General features: G+C 35.3%; 1 protein-coding gene across 1 annotated transcript; it reads right to left on the reverse strand.

The window, feature by feature from the left end:
* Positions 1–303: 303 nt before the first annotated feature.
* LOC145675977 (uncharacterized) lies at positions 304–19948 on the reverse strand. The gene is made up of 2 exons (XM_081746805.1): positions 19169–19948; positions 304–10422 (listed from the first exon to the last, which is right to left on the reverse strand). Exons 1-2 carry the CDS (start codon positions 19531–19533, stop codon positions 9567–9569), a joined length of 1221 nt encoding a protein of 406 aa, XP_081602931.1. The 5' UTR covers positions 19534–19948; the 3' UTR covers positions 304–9566.
* Positions 19949–20580: the final 632 nt, after the last annotated feature.

The raw sequence follows: 20580 nt of genomic DNA on the forward strand, positions 1-20580 counted from the left end.
CTCTTGATTGAGTGTTCCGTGCAATCACTTTATTAATACAATACTCCGTGACATATTGTGCTTTGCTTCACCTTAATTGCTTAACACTTAATTGCTACTTTCACCCTTATCTTGCAGTTCACTGAAATATTAAATGCTTGCTCAGTGCGTTTGCGCAGTTGACCTTGACAATCGTTGCACCATATGCACCTGCAAATGTTTACTATCAAGAGCTCAACACATTATAGGCTTAAGACTTTTAGGTTACAAAACGTTCAAATTAGAATAAAGCACATTTAAGGACGTTATACGTTATCAAAAACGTTGTTTAGGATTTTGTTTTATATATTACAGAAAATGACATTTTCGTACATTTGATTACCAGTATATTTTAACAATGCTAGCTAATGTGCACATCGAAACATCTTTTAATACAACAATATTTTAGTTTTAAGCTATCATCTCTTAAACAAAATAAAATATTAATAGAACTGTCCTTACCTGGAGTTGTTATTGAAATCCGGTACAAATAACAATGCCAAAGGGGGCCAAGGAGGCGGGCGCTACCCGTAGGCTATACCTGCACCCCAGACTGGTAGTATATATTAATATCGCGCAAATAATGTGAAATTAACCTTTTCAGTATAACCCCCCTCAAGTAAAATGTATCCACCCTTCGATTGTGTCCACAAGAAATTAAATCTGATACTGTAATTGGTGGTATAGCATATCATAGCCAGTTTAGAACTACAATGAACCTAATATTTTTATTTTACTTATTTATTATTTTTAATTTTCTTATTTTTAAAATCAAATGCACTTCACTTTCCTAGAATCACACTAAGGGAGAAAATAATACCTATATGAGGAAGAACATACCGCGTAGAGGGAGCCTTGTTATTCCATTGTTCAAAACTGTTTGACGATGAGAGGCTAAATCAATATTTCGTGCGTTGATATATATATATATATATATATATATATATATATATATATATATATATATAAACGGCAACTTAGGGTATAGATTCTAAACGCGGGGGGGTCCGTCCCGACTTCGAAAAAGCACTTAGGCGTCGCCCAGTTCCTAAAAAAAAATACAATGGAGAAATATAGGAAGGGGGAACAAGCGTAACGTCATGCTGCTACCTACCGTCCTCCTACCTTTTCAGATCCACTTTTACCCTTTTTTATGACCCCCAAATTAGAACATTTTAGATGGTTTAAAATTCTTGTATTTTTGATCATAGCAACTTGACCTGTAAAGAAGACACAAAAATTTCTCCATTAACTGTACAGGAATGAAATAGGATCATCCTTAAGAATCTGAAGCTTCGACATAACACTCCATTTGTGATGTGTGTCACTGCATGAGACCAATGCGTGGTAGAGATTTGTGTTCATGCAAAGCAAAATGTGCGTACATCAGCACAATACAAAACTGAAAAAAGCTATTTATTAATGCTTATTTTCATTACCGCAAACTAAACGCAAATATTACGTTGTGTCGAGCTCGAAAACCGCTAGTGAATGATGCTCAGAGCGCTTGAAAAAATTGATTTACACAATAATTTTGTACTCTGAGGCCAGGAAATGAACACCAATAGGCGTACATACATTTCAATTTCTTACTGGTAAATAGTTATCCGGACTTTCGGTATCCAGTTCTCAAACAAGCCGAAAAGTTCGCTATAGTAGGTTAATTCAACGACGGTACTAAGAATGAGCCGTTTCAAAGAAACAATACACAGTAATTTTTGAAAAAGCGGTAGATGAGCCTCCGTAGGAATGCCTCCGTCTGTCTTTATTAGTGAAGACAATAAATCAAGCAATTTTTGTACTAGTATTACCATTTCTTCTATCTACTACATAATATTACGCAATTCTATCATACAGGGCATAGTGTTTCATTTCAGTATTCTCCCCATTAAATTGATCACTTGTGACTATAAATATCTATATATTAAAATGTTAGGTTTATATGTTTGTGTGCAAAGAAAAGTTTATATGTTTGTCTCCAATCGTTTTGACAATGAGATCTCGAAAACCACAAGTGCTAGAATCGTGCCATTTTTGCTGGTCGATTCCAAATTTTGTGTAGATTGGCCCAGTTCCAATTGAATATTTAAAAAACGTGGCCATTATTTCTTTAATACATATTTTAGGGTACACTGGAGGTGTTGACATTTTAAAAAATAACACATTCTATAATTTATACACTGCAACACAACATGTTTGTATACAGTGGTTGTATATTTCTCAGGCGTTTGTTTCATGATCAATTGATAATGGGAATCGAAGAAAACTATTTCTCGAGTGATGGAGAATCTTTAATATTTAGTATGTTTTGCTAATGAACACCAGATATCAGTGGCATTGTAATAAATTGTGTATGTAATGTATTTGCTTATTACATACTGCATGCAAGAAGAAAGAAAGCACTGATCATACATGAAGTAGAAATTCCAACAAGAAGTAGGCCCAATCTTGCAAACAGTGCGAGATATTGAAAAAATAATCAAAAAATCTCTCCTTTGTGGTACCCCTTGCCGATTTTTATCAAGACGTCTTTCATTTGTGTCTATAAGGGGACATGTACAGATATTGTGAGGAATGACAAGAAGATTCATGCTCATATGTGAATGATGCACTGTGTAGAGTGTGCAGGTTAAGCTAGTCTAATTAAAATAAATCCAGGTTCTGAAAGTCTATTGATAATAAAGAAGGTAATTGTATTCGAAACAACTAGAGATTTACAGAAGAGTGAATATTGAATCGAAGGAAAAACATGTTTTTAAGCGTAACTAATAATAATAATAATAATAATAATAATAATAATAATAAAGTACCGTTATAACAAAAATCCCAACTGGGTTTTGATGAAAGTTCAAACTGGATTTAAGTAGAAGCTCAAAGGTAGTTCTTGATGAAAACGGAAGCCAATTTTGATTGAAAACTAAGCCGATTTGAAGATCTAAGACATATGTAGATTCTCAAGGAACGAATACCGGATTCGGTAAACATCGCAATGGTTTTAGTAAAAACTAAAACTCAAAACTGTTCTGGAAAACACAAAAAACTATCTGTGGAAAGGAAATGGGTTCCGGAGAACAACGAAAAATATTCTGGTCAGAAATAGAACCAGTTTTGGAAAAACTGATACAGGTTTTGATGAAAAACTGAACCGGCTTTGAAGAAAACCGAAACCGGTTTCGGTCAACCGAAGCCGTTTTGAAGAAAACTGAAACCGGGTTCTGAAGAAAACCAATACCGTTTTTTTAAAAACCGAAACCGGTTTTTGTGGAGAAAACCGGTTTCGGTGAAAACCGTTTTTTTTTTTAAATTTTGAAAAAACGGTTTAGGTTTTTCTTGGAAACTTGAAACAGAAAAACCGGTTTCTGCGCCTACCACTAGTATATACTGTACGTGTGTGTCGTCTTTTTAAGCGTATGAGTAATTGTATGTTTATCTGCTATTTATATATTTATTTATTTATGTGGATTTATATATATTTATAATATTATTTAATTATTTATGCCAATTATTTGTTAGTTTAGATTAGTTGTGCCAAGATCGTCCTTTTTAGGTGTGTGTGTAATTTACAACAGATAGGAAGCCACGGTATAGGGAAATACGAATTAGAATACTTAAAATGGATTGGCTGCTGCGAGGAGCCAATCAGAAGCAAGATATCTCAGCTCTTGTGTGTATATAAGACTGCACGTTTCTCATGTATCTCATAGTGTCTGATGAAGCCAAAATGTTAGTTGGCGAAACTGTAACACGTATGTAATATTTTTATGTGAATATATTGTTTTGGTCAGCAAATATTTTGTTTGTGTTCAAGTATATATAAAGCAAAGCTTCTACTTATTTTAAATATTACATGTGTAAGGATAAAATAGTATTGTAACGCCGCTAGTGGCGCATCGAGCCGGAAGCTTCATATCGTGTGGAATGAGTTAATAGCAGGTAAATTTGCAATTAAGTTTGGGAGTGAGATGCGTTTTACTGATAAGTAATGTGTCAAATTGTTTCTCGTGTAATAGTTTTTAAAATATGAGTTTATGAGGTAAGTACAGGAGAATGTTGAGAAATAGAAATAAAAGTCATAGTCAAATAACTAGATACATGATCACTATGAAGTTAAATAGTTGTTTCGGGTGGAGATACATGAAAGTGCACGTACGAACCAATGTAAGTGTCATGAAAATCGAGGTGAAGAATGTTGCGAGCTGCGTGCTGAACGTGTTTTAATATTAATGGTTGTGCAAAAGACGAACGTTTTGAAGTGTGTGGGTGACAAATGCTAATAGTTTATGCATATAAAGACATTGATTAGTCTTTCGAAGTCTCACCTTTTCCATTTTGAACATAATGAGTCAATAGTGGTACTACAAGTTTCGGCCTGAATTCTTCTAGAGCAAGCCGAGACTTGCACTTGTAGTTGTATCTCGGAGGCGGGAATTGATACCAAGTGTTGCAGATTGGAACTTGTTGCAGATTCGGACAGTTTTCAAAGGAAAAGGAAAAGTGTGCACCTCTTTGTAGGATAACAGGTTCATAGGTTTCACCTGTTAGTAGGATGTACTTTGTTTTCTTGACAGCGTTTACCTGGGAGAGGAATTGGTCGTAATAAGCAAGATTGTTCAAATCGGCATCTCTTCTTGAAAACTAAGATTTGTTTATGCAAAAGGTCGTTGATAGTATCCTGTGATGTTCTCAGAATTCGAACTATGTACGTTGGTCCATGATTGTTGCGAATACGGATGCATTTTTAAAGGTGTATCCCACTTCAGGAAGTTTAGCCTATATATCAAGTGTTATAGATAGACGGACCCCTCGTACTACTATTGACATGGTATGTGGCTGAGGTTGCTAGTGTCGGATGTTGTTGAGAGAAGTTAAAGTCAGTTTTCCTGAACATTTCGAAACTGGATTGTCACGAATTATTTTGCGAAGTTGGCCGACTGTGATTTAATGATGAATCCATTTTTTTGTTTCTACCATTTGCGAAATATCTTTGCGTTGCCGATACTGGAAAAGTTAAAGAAGTAAAACCTTCGAACTAAAGTACTTTGGATTGTAGTTTTGCTTTAGCAAGCTGTAGACAGGCTGCAGAGGAGGATAAGCTGGTTGGAGTCAAAGTCGGAGCTCGAGATGCTTTGTGCATTTGTATGCTTCTTAAATGGTGGTGAACTCGTTGATGATGCTTGGTGGTTGCCACTGATCGGAGAACGAGAACTCCGGAAACTTGGTTCAGTGTATGCTGAGCATGAATGAAATTGTGGAATGATGAAAGTGGGAGGAAACTGGAGAACTCCGAGGAAACCCAAGCACAAGGTGTTTGTCCACCACAAAGTTAACTTGGCGGGAGCAGGGTTTGGACCCGAGACCCCATGCATCAGAGGTGAACGCTTTACAACTGAGCCACCCCGGCAATTTTATCTTCAAAGGATGTATGAAAGACTTTCCATCGTCAATTATCATATGCGGTAAAATAACCGAACTGAAACAGTGTTCAAAACTATGTGATGAGAACAAGATAAGAGTGAAAATGATCATAATGATGATTAAAAATTATACTACTTGTGTACTCCAGCCAAATTACGCTCGTGAAAACTCTCAATTTCTTGCAACCTGTCGCCTGTTAATGAATTAGCATCACTGTGCGCCCACATGAGTGCAATAAATAGAGTCTAGACTTGGCAGCTACGCCTCACTACATGTGCGCCAGCTGAGAAAGTATGTGAATGCACTACGTTTTTCCGGCAAATCAAAGTGACTAGCAACCTATGAAAAGGTTACGCCCTCTGTAACGTAAGTGATGGAAAAGAATTTATTTACAAAGTGTAAGTGGAGATCTGTGCTCTATCGAAATTTTACAATTATACGGTATAAAAACTAACAAAAAATCAAAAAGAAAAAGAAAAATGGGCGTATGGAACTTTGATTCTTAGCATTATTATGTAAGTAAACATATATAACACAACTTAATATAGACAGATTGATTCAATATAAATACAATACAATTAGAGAAAATAAAAAATGTGTAAAGGGATAACGAGGATGGAGAATGAGGGGAGGTGCGAAGCACAAGTTAACACATGTGTATTGTTAATGAGACAAATGAATGTGTCTTTTGCGTAGGGTCATCTCTATGTGATGATGGGAACCGGAGAAGCCAAACTGAGCAGAAAGTGATTACTGTGCAGGATAGGATGGATGAAAGAGTGGAAGATGCTAATGAATAACATAATCAGATATAACCTTGAGCCCCAGATAAGCCCCAATTCGTGACTTTTTTTGAATTATTTGTAAACAACTGCAACAACAGTTTTCTTAATTGGTATGTTAGGAACTTTGGGTGAGACACTTGTCGATTTCCGGGGAAGATGTGGATTTCGTATTTATATGCCTAAAAGACCTCCAAAATGTGGAATTAAAATTTTTATTCTTGTTGGTGAAACATTATACTACACAACAAATATAGAAGTGTATGTGAGGACACAACCAGAAGGCCCGTTCCAGATAGATAACAAACCTGAAGAAGTAGTGAAGAGATTGTATCAACAGATTCATGGTTCATCTTGCAAAGAGACCTTTTTACAATAATCGGTTTGCAAGCTGCAATTTGGTTAAATAAATGGAATGAGACAGTAAGTTAAATATTATAGGGACAATTCGTAAAAACAAGAGAGTTGCCCCCGCGTTTGTGAATGCGAAACGGAGGAAAGAATACAGTAGTGTATTTGGTTTTAATTAGAACTGCACCATTGGTTCGTATGCATCTAAGAAATATCTGTGTTTAGTGCTGATCTCAAGTATGCACAATGACGTCAAATTAGATGAGAGTACCAGAGATAACAGGAAGCCAGAGATCGTCACATTTTACAACGATACTAAAGGTGGGATGGACATAGTAGACCAGATACCTACTGAATATGACGAAGAAAGAAATACTACACGATGGCAAATAACGTGGTTTTATCACTTCTAAAATGTAGAACCGACTAGTAGTAATGTTATACATTTAGCGAACACAGCAAGGTTTTTCGGATTAACTCTAGAAGATGCTTCTGTACCAAATCATGTAGGAAAGCGAGGACGATGTTACATGTATAAACACAGTAAGGCCAGATATTTTGCCAAAAGTGCTGTAAGTGGATTTGCCTAAGTCACGCAAAAATGATGTGTGGAGACTGCTGCAGAATTGAAACGTGAATATACCGCTATTAGGAGAAATCCTGGTTTACTTCTTTCTAGTTAATAAATATTTTATTTTCAGTACCGGTATTTAAGCAATAAAATAGTCACATAATTATCGAACTTAATTTTATCAAAAAAGGTATTGCCTCAATAAAAATGTATAGTTTCGCTTAAAGCGTATCCACTGTCTGGTGCTTGTATTTAATATTATAAATATAATACAAATTTAAATCCTAGTTCACATCTTATCAGACAAAAATGTTCCTGGGTCCAGGAGGCAAAATGTTAGCATTCACAAAAATTTTTTTCACCTTACCACTATAAGGTTAAGAACAATGTATCTCACGAGGGTAAAGTGTACTGGCAGAGCGTAAACATTAGGGACAAGGAGTATGCTGATAGCGATTTGGTGTGGGTTCTAAAGTGAGGTAGTATATATTGCATGAATAAAGAGTGCTGAGTTTGGAAGCGTTTGTTGATATAGGTGATATTTACTTTTTCGATATATTAGTGTAATATGGACAAGTTATGCATTGGTATAGCTCCAAATTGGGACTACGTAACGGGACAATGAAAGGTATGTGGAAAACTTTTGGTTAGAAGGTCGACAGTTTCTTTTATAGATTTTGAATAATGAAGTTATCCACACTCTAAATCTGTATGTTAAGTTTGGCAGTAGCAAATTTTTTTATGTACTTAGGATCGTCTATGCATAAAATATAAAAAGACGGCATCAAACCGCAGAAATTTAAAGTTCGAGCTACTACTTCGGGAAAAATATTTGTGCTATCTCTATGCTTTATCATTTCTATTGTGAACCCAGTAGTAAGGCAACGGCTAGAGTCTGCGTTTGACAGTTGGAGATGCAGTGAAATATCGTTATCATTTATTGGTAGAGAACACTCAATTAAAATAATTTACAATGTTCAACTCAGATGGCAAGAAAAGAGTGAGTGACTTGGGCAACGTGATCCCACGCTAGAGAAGTGTGCCAAATCAAATGTTTTATATTCTGCGTTTAATGTGGTGATGTACAGTAGAATGCTACTCAAAAGTGCAGTGAACAGAAAACCACCTTTAAACTATACTACATAAACGTACAAAGTGTTACGAACAATTTTACAGACTGTGCCGTAAATGTGGCTGTTTAGTGGTGAGCGAAACATGTCTGAAAATATCAATAAGGAACAGTGGAATGTCGTTTCTCAACCAATTCTCTACATAGAAATAAGACCGCAAGACCATACAGGCGGATTCTTTGTAGTATTAAAATTAATGGGGCAGCAGAGCACAGAATGGTCTCGTACGTGAGTGTGAAACTATTTGAGCAGAGGTAAGTCTGTCCAAAAACAGTCTTCGTCGGGTGTTTCAGCAGACCATATAGGAACAGTGCTCTAAGTTTACTTGAAACATGCCACGAACATTTCCAGATGTTGTCAGAAGGTGACAAAGTTGCTCATTTTGGTGACTATAACTTGAGCTTAGATATGATCTACAATAAACATGGGATAACGTCAGACACAAATGACATCCCTTCGTCGACTATTCTACTCAAACATCAATTTAGGATAGTACAATTTTCATAGCACGCGTAGAAATAACAGCGTAGATTATATCATCTCTATTCCTCCAACAAAATGCGACATCTCATATAAACTCTCCGCACGTGTGAGATTTTTGTCCTTTGTGGATTATCATTTACTTTGCAATATGTGAACCTTGAGTAAACGCCTTGCTAAGATCTTTGCATCTCTTTGGTGACTGACATGTGTTCAACTGCGTTTCAACGTTTGAGCGTAGACTATATCGTCTTCCACACCTTTCACGTGTGAGGTTTTGATATTGTGTGGCTGAACACGTATGAATGTTGAAAAAATTATATTCCAGGATTTTTGCAAAGTGAGATTTGGCTACTGTTTGGATTCACGTGTGTAGCCAATTTCGAACGTAGATTAAATGCCTTACCACACTCTCGACATGTGTGATGTTTTTCTCCTGTGTGGGTTAACATTTCTCTAGCCAAACTTCAACGTTTATCAAATGACATACCACACTTAGGGCATATTAATATGTGTAGCCAGAGTTGAACTTCGATTAACCTTCTAACCACACTCTTAGCATACCTAACCTCTTTCTCCTGTATGGATTAACATGTGTGTAACCAAACTTAAACGATATTTAAATTCGCCGTCACACTCGTAACATATGTGATATTTTGTTCCTCTGAGGATTAACATGTGTGCAGCCTAACTGGAACCTCGACAACCAAATATGAACGACGAGTAAATGCCGTACCACACTCTTGGCACGTGTGAGGTTTTCCTCCTGTGCGGACTAACATTTGTGTAGCCAAAGTCGAACGTCTATTAAATACCTCACTACACTCTTAGCACGTATGAGATTTTTCTCCTGTGTGGATTAACGTGTCTAGCCAATTGTGAACGTCGATAAAATGCCTTACCACACTCTTGGCACGTGTGAGGTTTTTCACCTGTGTGCATTAACATGTGTGAAGCCAAATTTGAACGATCATTAAATGCCTTACCACACTCATGGCACAAGTAAGGTTTTTCTTCTGTGTGGATTAACATGTGTGTAGCCAAATATGAACGTTGATTAAATGCCTTGCCACACTCCTGGCATGTGTGAGGTTTTTCTTCTGTGTGGATTAGCTTGTGTCTAGCAAAATGTGAACGTTGATTAAATGCCTTGCCACACTCTTGGCACGTGTGAGGTTTTTCTCCTGTGTGGATTAACATGTGTGTAGCCAAATACGAACGATTAATATATGCCGTGCCACACTCTTCGCACGTGTGAGGTTTTTCTCCTGTGTGGATTAACATGTGTCTAGCCAAATGTGAACGTTGATTATATGCCTTGCCACACTCTTGGCACGTGTGTAGTTTTCCTCCTGTATGAATCACCATGTGCGTAGCCAAACTTGAACATACTCTAAACTCCTTTCCACATACTCCACATATGTTAGATTTTTCACCTGAATGCACTAACTCACCACTTGACATAGTTGAACTTTGAGTAGAGCGTTTATCACTATTTTGGGACGTATGACTTTTTTCACTTTCCTGTGTCACCATATTCTTTGTCAAACGTGATCTATGAAATTCTTTGCCAAACTGCGTCGAAGTATCAGATTCATCATAAGAATGAGAAATGGATTTATTTAATGTAGTAAACGTATTCCCTTCTCCGTGGAAAGCAAAGATGTTATCGCGCCTGTAACGAATTCAACAAACAATGAAATGAAAATGGAGATAATGATTAAGTAGCAAGAAAACATGTAATCATTCGCTATATTACATGTTTTATTACATTAAATATTGTAGAAATATGAAATGGAGTACCATATCACTATTGTCTCAAAATAAGTTGCTGTAGTTTGTTTCACTATATCAAATTAAACTATCATTTATATCGTGGCGGACATAAGCCTATGACCAGGTATTGTCGGCTGTCTTGACACAAATGCACAGTATGAGAATTAAATCTGTCTTATGTGTAGATTCGTGTGGAGAAAAAACCAACTTGCGATCCAAAGGTTTAAGAACAACTCAACGTATTAATAGAAACTGTACCGAAGATAATTCACTTATATCATCATAAGAGGAACACGAAAGACGTTTTGAAACCAATTAAAAAATTACATACAACTTTCCAAGCTGAGGCAGAGAAACATAGAGTAACAAGACTAAAGACGAATCATTTACAGCGTTGTGATCGTGGTTCAGTGGCCTAGGGGCTTGACCAGTAATCTCGAAGTTCTTCGTTCGAATACACGTCAAGCATTTTTTTTTTTTACTTTAGGAATTTTGATGGAAATAGATCGGCGATAACACACGCTTCATTACATTCAAATATTTGAATACACGTTTGTTTCAGCACTTGAACTATCAAATTTTCAGAAATAATACTAACAATAATAACAATTTTCTCGAAGAATATTTAATTAATATTATCGCTCAGGTCGTACCATTATAAGCAGAAACGTGATATTAGGCAAAAAAAAATATTTCGGTTTTGTGTAATGTTGCCCATGAAAACACGAATTTCTCATCTCGATTCTAAAACAAACCAAACAAAATCGGGATGAAACATTTTAATTCGAGACGAGACTAGGTTAACTCACACTATAGTCATGCTTTGGAGATGAGAATCGAGACGAGACCAAAACTATCGTATCTCATCTTATCTCGATTCTAGAAATAGTGTATGCCACTCTTTAAGCAACAATTGCTCTGTAGACTGAATCTTATACATCATTTTGATAAGATTTCAGAGCTCACTGAATTATGATCTGTGTATATATTTTTGTAGCAAAGCTTTTTTAATTAAATCTGCCAACTTCACAAGTTAGTTTATTACAAGCTTTAGTTTTCAATTATATTCAGTTCTTTTTTTTAGTTTTTTTCCTGAAAACGTGTAGTAGAATATTTTCTCCACGAAATATTAGCCGAAATATTTCGTTTAAATTTGAGTAGCTGTAGAGATGTCTCTTGATGGTACGGAACCTCTTTCCCGAAACGCCTTCGACTTCTTCTGTAGCTTAGCCAGCATAACCATTAGTTAAAAACAACTGTAATTACGGCTCTTGTGAGTTGAGAATCCCTACTTTCTACACCAAAATTACCTCGAAACTTTCCGTTATAACATTTAACTTTCCTTGATAACATTTAGCTAGTTGTAGGGAAACATTCCGTTATAACATGTAGCTAGTTGTAATAACGTATCGAGAGGGTATGTGCTGTTGGTCCTGATACTTGTCTCAAATCCCGACTATTTTGTAACTTATGGCTTACGCTACGGGTTATTTTACAGGCTTTAATACAATATGTCCTCATACGGAATTTGTTACCTATATTATTATTATTATTATTATTATTATTGTTACTGAATATTTGAGTTCTCAATATTACGTCACACTGCCGTAGCAAAGCTGGGATAAATGCAATAAACAAGTGACAAATCTTGGGAAAAAGATTAAAATCAATGTGAAGGTTACGATTATATTTACAAGAATCTAACAACTACCAAAAAACACAATTTCAACCACATGGCGACCGTTTTCCGGATTAAATTATAGTAATCTTCCTACAACTGCTTTTACAATACCATTAGTTACACAGATAACGTGTTGAGTTTGGAGCTGATTAGCCTAGTGTCGACAGTCAATTTCTATCAGATCCTCGGCGAAAGCAATTAATTAAAAATAAAGGGGAGTGATAGAAAAAAACAAAAACTGAGTAATGTAGATTTTTCACGTAAGTTAAGTAAATATGTTTTGACCTTGAGAGCAACAGAGAGATTAATGTAGCTCATAAAATTTTTTCTTGTTGATTTTTAATTCTATGTAGATGTGAGTAGATAGCAAACAGCTGATTGAGTATACACACATACATACCTAATTACACTATGCACCTTCATGTGCATTTATGAATAAGAGTAAATGTTTTAATACTAATACACAATAACACACTGAGCAAGGCTATGTGATAATGTGTAAAAAGAAAACAGTATCACGTGACAGTTTCAACACAATAACTGTGCAAACAAACAGAGAACATATAGAGAATGTTTCGGAAAGCAGGAATTAGGACGTACAGGAAAAGAGGAAGCAGAAGAATTGAACTAGTCAGAAGAAAAAAATAGAAAAGCAATAGCGAACAAAGATCAAGGGGGAGTAATATATAGAGTAGGATGCGAGGAGTGTAACAAAATTTTCATAGGATAAACAAAAAAAATTCAAAAAAAGGATTAAGCAGCACCTGGATGTTGTAAGACTGAAAATGGACAACAATGCGATATACAAGCATCAGAAAGAAACAAACCACAGGATAGGGTGGGAAGGAGCAGAGGTCATAGAAGTAGAGAACAGGACTTTGGTGAGAAAATGGAAGGAAGCCAGAGAGATTATGAAAGCAGGACGCAAGGTGATGAACTGGAATGCAAGATTCTCGACAAATAAAGAGTGAGAGAAGTTTCTGCTTAAAGAAGAAGGAATAAAAAGGAAGAAGAAAGAAAGAGAAACTAAATAACAAGGATAATTAGAGGACAGGACGCATCCAGCGGAAAAAAGTAAACCTTTAATTTGACACGTGTGCAGCTAAAAAGTGAAAGTGAAAACCAGACAAGTGTTATTTTTTAAAGAAGGGGCGGAACCTAATTAAAATTGATCTCCGGACAGTATATATAAGTGATGACCAACTCCCAGCAACCAGAAGGAGTGGAAGTCTGATGAAGACACAGTCGTTGTGTAGAAACTGTCACGTGATACTGTTTTTCAAATATTATCACATGGCCTTGCTGAATGTGTTATTGTGTATTAGTACAAAATGGAATCAAAGCCTGATAGAATAGTTATAGAAAATATTTTATATATGGTACTAGTTTATATCTGTGTTAATTTTATATTGAGGCACTTCGCAAAATGAAACCTGAGTTGTAAAAACAAGGATTGGTTGTTAATGATCGTAATATCAAAATTCTTAGTGTTTCATGTTTTAAGTGCATGTTTCTTATTTTCGTATTAAACTCAGACATTTATATTTTTGTACTTTGAATTAGTTGCTCGTACCTCATATCAATATGGAGGCTAGTTGTTTTAGAACAATTTCAAGCAATATTGACAGAAGAATTAGAGAAAAAATTAGAAACCATGGCTCAAAAATGGTAATGAATATTGGATGCCTAGGACAAAAAATACATGAATCAGTAGTTGATCTTCAAAAGCCTGTAACAGAAACGATTTGGGAGCGTAGGAAAGAGCGAATTGAATGCCAAAGCAGACAGCTTACGTATTAATATGAAAGTAGCCAATAATTCCTTAACTGAAGTACTCTCTGAATTAGTTAACGCGGCCAATCATGTTGATTCAGTAACTGCTGAGTTTAAAAAAAGTGTAGCGGAATGAAAGAAAGGTCTCACTGTGTTCTATGAATACATGCGAACGGCACAGATTGAGTGTAGGCAAACCAACAAAAAAAAAAGAGTGCAAGGCGGAAAAGAAACCGTCTTGAATTCGAGCCAGCCCAAGTTGTGAAAGACATGTGCCAAATAAACCAGAAAGTCGATTACAGTCAGAAAAAGGAAATATGCAGTGTAGAGATAGCAAAAAAGAAGAATCGTTACGCGTACCTGTAAAAAATTGTTTCTAATGAAATTGTTTTGCCGGCAAGGGATATTGATGTTTCACACGATAAGCGGTAGCGTTCAGGTTGCGCGTATCCGACCTCTCGAAAAAGCCAGGGAAGGCTTGAGAGTTCAAGTGATGATTTTGTGTGATAACGAAGTTACAGTGTTGTTTGTTTTGTGTCGCAGGCAAATGGTTTTGCGCGAATTAAAAAATTCAAATTTGTCTTTGTAACAGTGTATGTCTAACGTAAGTTGCATTTTAGTGCTGCAAATCCATTCCGACTTTATCAGCTTTGAGTATTGTAGAAGAAAAGGACTTCAAATTCACAATAGACCCGCCAAGCGAATTCTGTTTTACGTAGTGAAGATCTCGTACATAATATATCGATCGGAAATGTTTACCGTAAACAAGCGTAACACTTCCAATAAAGCACACGCAGTCGAAAGTATATTTCCGTTATAGAACCGAAATGTAACACCAAAGTTAAGAAGAAAAATAAGATGGCCAATGATACCCAGTTGAGTTTTCGTAATACATTATTAAGGTAAACTTGATTTCGAGGAGCATAATCAGTAGAATTAAAATGAGCAGACGTGATCATATCAGTACATCAGATGCAACATTTATTAATTTTCAGTTGCCGAAATGTTTGAATTTTCAAGCTAGTACTTCACTATTGCGAAATTGTAAAAAGCGAAAGTTTAAGTGTAGTGCTACACAAAATGTAGACATGTTGATTGCTCATGATGAAAACAATGTGCGTCGACCTCCACGTACAGCGTATTCTCAGCACGCACAACCACACATTAGGCGTGCAGAAGGAAATAAGTTGAGAATAAAGGAAAGTGCCTTGGTAAGCGTAATTCGGAACGCACTAAACTCGGTCAAAGACGAACTACATGCAAATTAAAGTCGAGCTGTAGGCGAGGTTATTTCGAGTCAAACATGCAGAAGAAGTATACATCGACTCCGAAGAGCACCAGAAAGCTTAAGCGAAAACACGTACGAACATTTTATAGTACACTACATGGCAAAATATAGTAATAGTAAGCGCAAACCTAAAAAGAAATTTATGACAGGTATCGCAATGCAGCGTAAATCTAAACGTCGTAAAGGAAGGCTTGTCATTACGTGGAAATTTAGTAAATACGCTGCAAAAAGGAGAAAAGTTCCGAAATTAAACAAACTAACTGGAAAAGTACACGTAACCGTGCTAAATTACAGCTTACAAGCGTAACCGGCACAGATGGAAAATTAAAATCTTAGCACAAAGAAAGCGTGAACTTCACCCCAACTCGGGTTAAACCCGGGAAGAGATGAGAAATCAGAAATACCGAATTTGAACTTTTAAACTTTTAGATTATGAAAAAAGGATTACTGTTTATTTATTTGATTATTTCCCCGAATTTCGAAGGTTACTTTTCAGAATCAAAGTGTGTGCCCACCGCCACTGACGCACCAGTCCAAGAAACCATCAATATCGCCCTACAATCAGATACGTTTACTTAGATGTCATATATTATGGTTTCCTTACAGCATTTGGAGGTGAAAGATGAATGTGGAAAGGAGAGGAAAAACAGCATTGGAAATTTTAAACAGGTAATTGATTTAGAACGCGATTTCCGACTTTGAAATTGTAATAATACCTCACCACTTTTGAAAAGTATGGCTATCCCGTTTTGGATGCGGACTTTCAGTATCGAATTCTTATTAGGATGTTTAAGTTTTGTACTTTTTTTTTCAGGTCTTTCCAGTTTTGGGAACCATACTTCATAATAAAATTTTATTATTAAATTTTGCTTGAGTTTTTTATCATTCTCCTTTATGTTTATATTAACATTAACTGTCCCCATACAACCAAGCATTTAGAGACTTGTTAGGCAATTAGATATAATTACGAACATAATTTGTGAAGTACTAGTAATAACTACAATTAATCATAAAGTTAAAATTTTGGGTAATTAAAAAATGTGCTCTTCAGATAGTGAAGTTTTTCATCTGATGTTGTGATTGTATAATGAAAAAATATACGAAATTTTTAATGTAAGATCAAGTCGCCGTCAAAATACTGTAAGTTAAACACAATTTAGTATAATATTGAAAGTAATTGACAATAACCTTGAATTTGATAAAGTTGCTCGTTGATTTGTTCGTCGTTCAATATATACATGCAGTCTACTATGAAAAGTCAATGTGCATTCAATGTGACTTATGATAACTGAAGTTAATTGACTTCAGAGAAAGCGATATTATAAGTTAAGAAGAGTTGAAGGTTAAAATATAGTTCATCCCCTAGGGACATCTCTACTTTCGTTATAAAATTAAAGTGATGAAACCAGTCCGACGCGTGGTTGGGTCCCAGCTAATGTGCAAATTCGGCAATTGACTAAAATTTCAAAATTTTGTTCTAATTTTTAATGTTTGGCATAATTAGAGAAAAGTATAATGGTAATAAAAATGATGTTCGGATTTTAGATTTTGATATAATAATTAGTTTTGATTTGGATTTATAGAAAATAATTAGAGTTTTGATTTGCATTTAGAGAAAGTAAATTAAATGTTATTCTTTTTGATATTTGAAAATAACTCTTGTATTCTTGTGCCGGGAATCATAAACCGATCTCGAGAAAAAGAAAAAGGGAAGCCCGTTTACGATTCCACGTTACCCTTTACTACGATAAACACCGGATACTATGATGTATCGATAGTACGGAGTGCCTAAGTCAGTTACGCAGTATATGGTAATACTAAGGTTTATGTTATGAGAACATATTAAGATTGCTACGTACGAGTAGGCCATGAACAACAATAATGTTTAATGAACAAGTTAATATTACTGTTATCTTGTGTTTCACTATTGTGACAAATGCTCTCGGATTTGACTTTATTCTCGATAAAGATAAGTGCAATTGCTAGTAAGCCACACATAAGTATTAGCCATCGCTCTTTAAAAGGTTACATTTGTAAACCTACCAATTTTGTAGGTACGAGCGGGCCTGAAGTAATACTAATGATTAAAAAATTGATGAATTGAAATGTGAGGCTGTAGCATTAAATCTCCTCCCAGGGTGTATTTCTTGTCGTCCTCTTCCTTATATTTATTTTCTTAAAATGCCTCCTCAAGGCCTGAATGTTGAAAGCCCAATTGGGGTTCGGACATTAACCCTGATTTGTCATGACTTGAATACCGAAGGCATGCAACTAGGGTGGTATGTAAGGTCTTAGGGTAGAAACGATTCATTCGAATCGTCAGGGACCCTGCAAGCTTCAACTGTAAGAGATTGTCAGAACTGTTGGTTTTAGGATCCAATTCATTAATCTGTATTTTTAATGAATGACTTACAACCTGTGTTGTCAAATAGTTACGCACAGAATGGCGCTCCGTATGGCTTAACCGCCGTTTTACTAATTTATTTGTATTAAAATGTTCAAACGGTTATCAGTTACGTTGTATAATGCAAGTTACAATGTTTAATATAATGAAACTGACTTAACATTGACGGAAATTCTTTTAAAATTTGGCGGTCCTTACAGTGACTGTTTTCCACGCTACTACAACAACAAAGCCTCTCTGTAATTAGAACTGATGCTGACCCCAACATTAACACCAAAATAGAGTTACATGTTCTATCGTAGGGGGTAGTTGAAACTTCGTGTACCGTATACAGTTCATGGTTTTACCGACGGATGACTGTGAAACTCTCTTCATATTTTGGCGAAGTAATGCCCGATGTGCAAAGTAACCCCTTGTCAAGGTAGCAAGTAACCACTGTAAGCGAAATGAAGTATCAAAATTTAGTGTGGCAAATCATAACACGGAACTATGAAAATGCTTGGGAATGAAGGGATCCATATAATTAAGAAGTTACGTCCCTAATGTATTGTGTTACTTTGGAACACAAATATACAAGCAAAGAAAGCATTTCAGCATGTTACCTACAAAATACTTAGGAACGTACAAGAACACATTCAACACGTAAGATGTGTAAGTCATCCTAAATACAGAATTTTGCGCTATCTTTGTTTACCCACATTCTGCGTAATGCCCTAATCTGCATAGAACTCTTATTTTTACCGGCCATCTAGCACATGCTGATTAGCGTTGTTTTTACAATAATTCATATATTATGTACGTACACCAAGCCCCTAAAGTGATCCCATATTGAAAAATACAGGTTCATACCCTAAAAAAGATTCCTGGGAATGTAAAAAGTCGACTTCCTTGAAAAAATGAGTGAAGCTGTGAAATGGACTGATGTATGGACCTCTACAAATAATGAACATCCATTGTTGGTTAAAATATTCTTTATCTTGTATTTTACTTATGTCTTTCGAAGCCAGCCGGAAAAATCAAGCTACACCCATTTGAGCTAAATCAAAATAAAATCACAAACGTCCATAGTTTATGTTCGAATATAATACATTACAGGTTTACATTTGTAAAATTTTAGAATAATTACCATTCTTATTATTTGGTATTTTACATAAGTCTCTATATAAATAAAACAATATCGTCGAGCACCCATATTTTAAATATGTGAACAATTAGTGAGAAATATGTAACCAATAATAAAGAAATCATTATTTTATCGAGATATGAACTACATAAGAATTGTGTGGATCGTATCAATCTTGTTATTACTTTTATTTGGTATACAGCTTGTCTATGTGTGCCATGTCATTTCCAAATTGTAGGCTACTAACTTACGTTCATGACATCTCCCATACCTAAATATTTCTCGTGAAGTATTGCTTTTAACCAACAAAATTTCCGAAACCATGTAACCGTATTATCAATCTGAGCCAATTAGTTAATGAAAAATTGAACATTACCTTTCTGGCCGAACTGAATTTAAACTTTTTGTTGTTAATTGTTGGGAGTCATTAGAATACGACGCGCAAGTCTCCTGAACCACAATTTTTCTTAGCGTTTCTATATTACTTTCAAATTCAGGATCTTCTTCTAGTGCTAATTCTGATTTCACCCTATCAACGTTTAGTTTCACATCCAGAGAGCACTTAGCTTTATCCTTGTCCACTGATACATCTCCTTCCGTTGTAGATAATATTAACTCTTTGTTGTCACTCATTAATTCGTATGTCCACCCTCTCCCTTCGAGCGGATCATCACTAGGTAAGTCATAAGCAATTTCTTCTTTGCACATCAATTCCGACTTAACAGACGCCTTACCAGCCATTTTGAATTGAAATATAATAAGAATTTAATACTGTTCTTATACTCCCCTTATATTTTACGCTGCCAGTGTTAATGAAATGATTAACAAGTACGTTCACAAGAGTAACTTTGTATTTCCAATTCTTCTTCTTCCTCTTATTCTTCTTCATCAACCACTACTACTCTCTCGGCAATTGATTGTTTGTTTGTAGTAAGCATTAAAAAATTTTTGCATAGTATCATTATCACTCTCTTGAACAAGAATATCGGCAATTTAGAAAGGTAATTAAACGTGTAAAATGTAAATATTAGAATAGTTGAAAAATGATAAAAAAGTAACAAGATGTGTACAAAGTCATAAAACAGATAGAAAGTAGTAAGTATGATAAAGCGAAAATACGTGAAAAAAGAAGTGTCGCATTCGGGAAAAAGTCAAATTTCAGGTTCAGGTTCAGGTTCAAGTTATTTTCCTTCCTTCTCTTCGGAAGTTTCGTTCCTGAAAAAAGAAAAAAAGAGAAATAAAGTACTGCCCTTTTTTCATTTAAAGTTTTCCATTTTCTTTTTCCATCAAAATTCAAGAAGTTCTTTGTTTTTTTCTATTTCTTTCTCACTTAATTCCCTTCCATTTACATTAAAGCCTAGCCTCCAAGCTTATTTAACCAAATTTCCTTCCTTTTTCATTTCATCGATCCATTTCCATTTTTCCCTGATTTTAAGGTTTCTACACATTTTAACAATAAGTGTTCTAAAGTTTCGTCTTCTTTAAAACATAATTGACATTTTTCGTTCACTTCTTTAAATTTTTTAATCTTACCCTTGTTTCAAGGCTCCCTGACCTGGCTTTGAAAAAAAAAAATGCTTCGCAAATCATTGTTCATATAATTTATTTTCTTATAACGCTTTTTATATGTTTATATTCCTTTCAAACTGCTCTTCTTGACACCTTCTTCATACCACTTTTCCTGCGCTTTCTCTTTAATTGTTTCTTCTGTGATTTTTTGGAGAGAAGTATGGTACAATATGAAAAGATCAGAATAAGGAGAGAATTTCCAACACATAAAGGGGGCTG

Source organism: Thermobia domestica, chromosome 18, assembly GCF_964235325.1.
Source record: "Thermobia domestica chromosome 18, izTheDome1.hap1.1, whole genome shotgun sequence".
Classification (NCBI taxonomy): Eukaryota; Metazoa; Arthropoda; class Insecta; order Zygentoma; family Lepismatidae; genus Thermobia; species Thermobia domestica.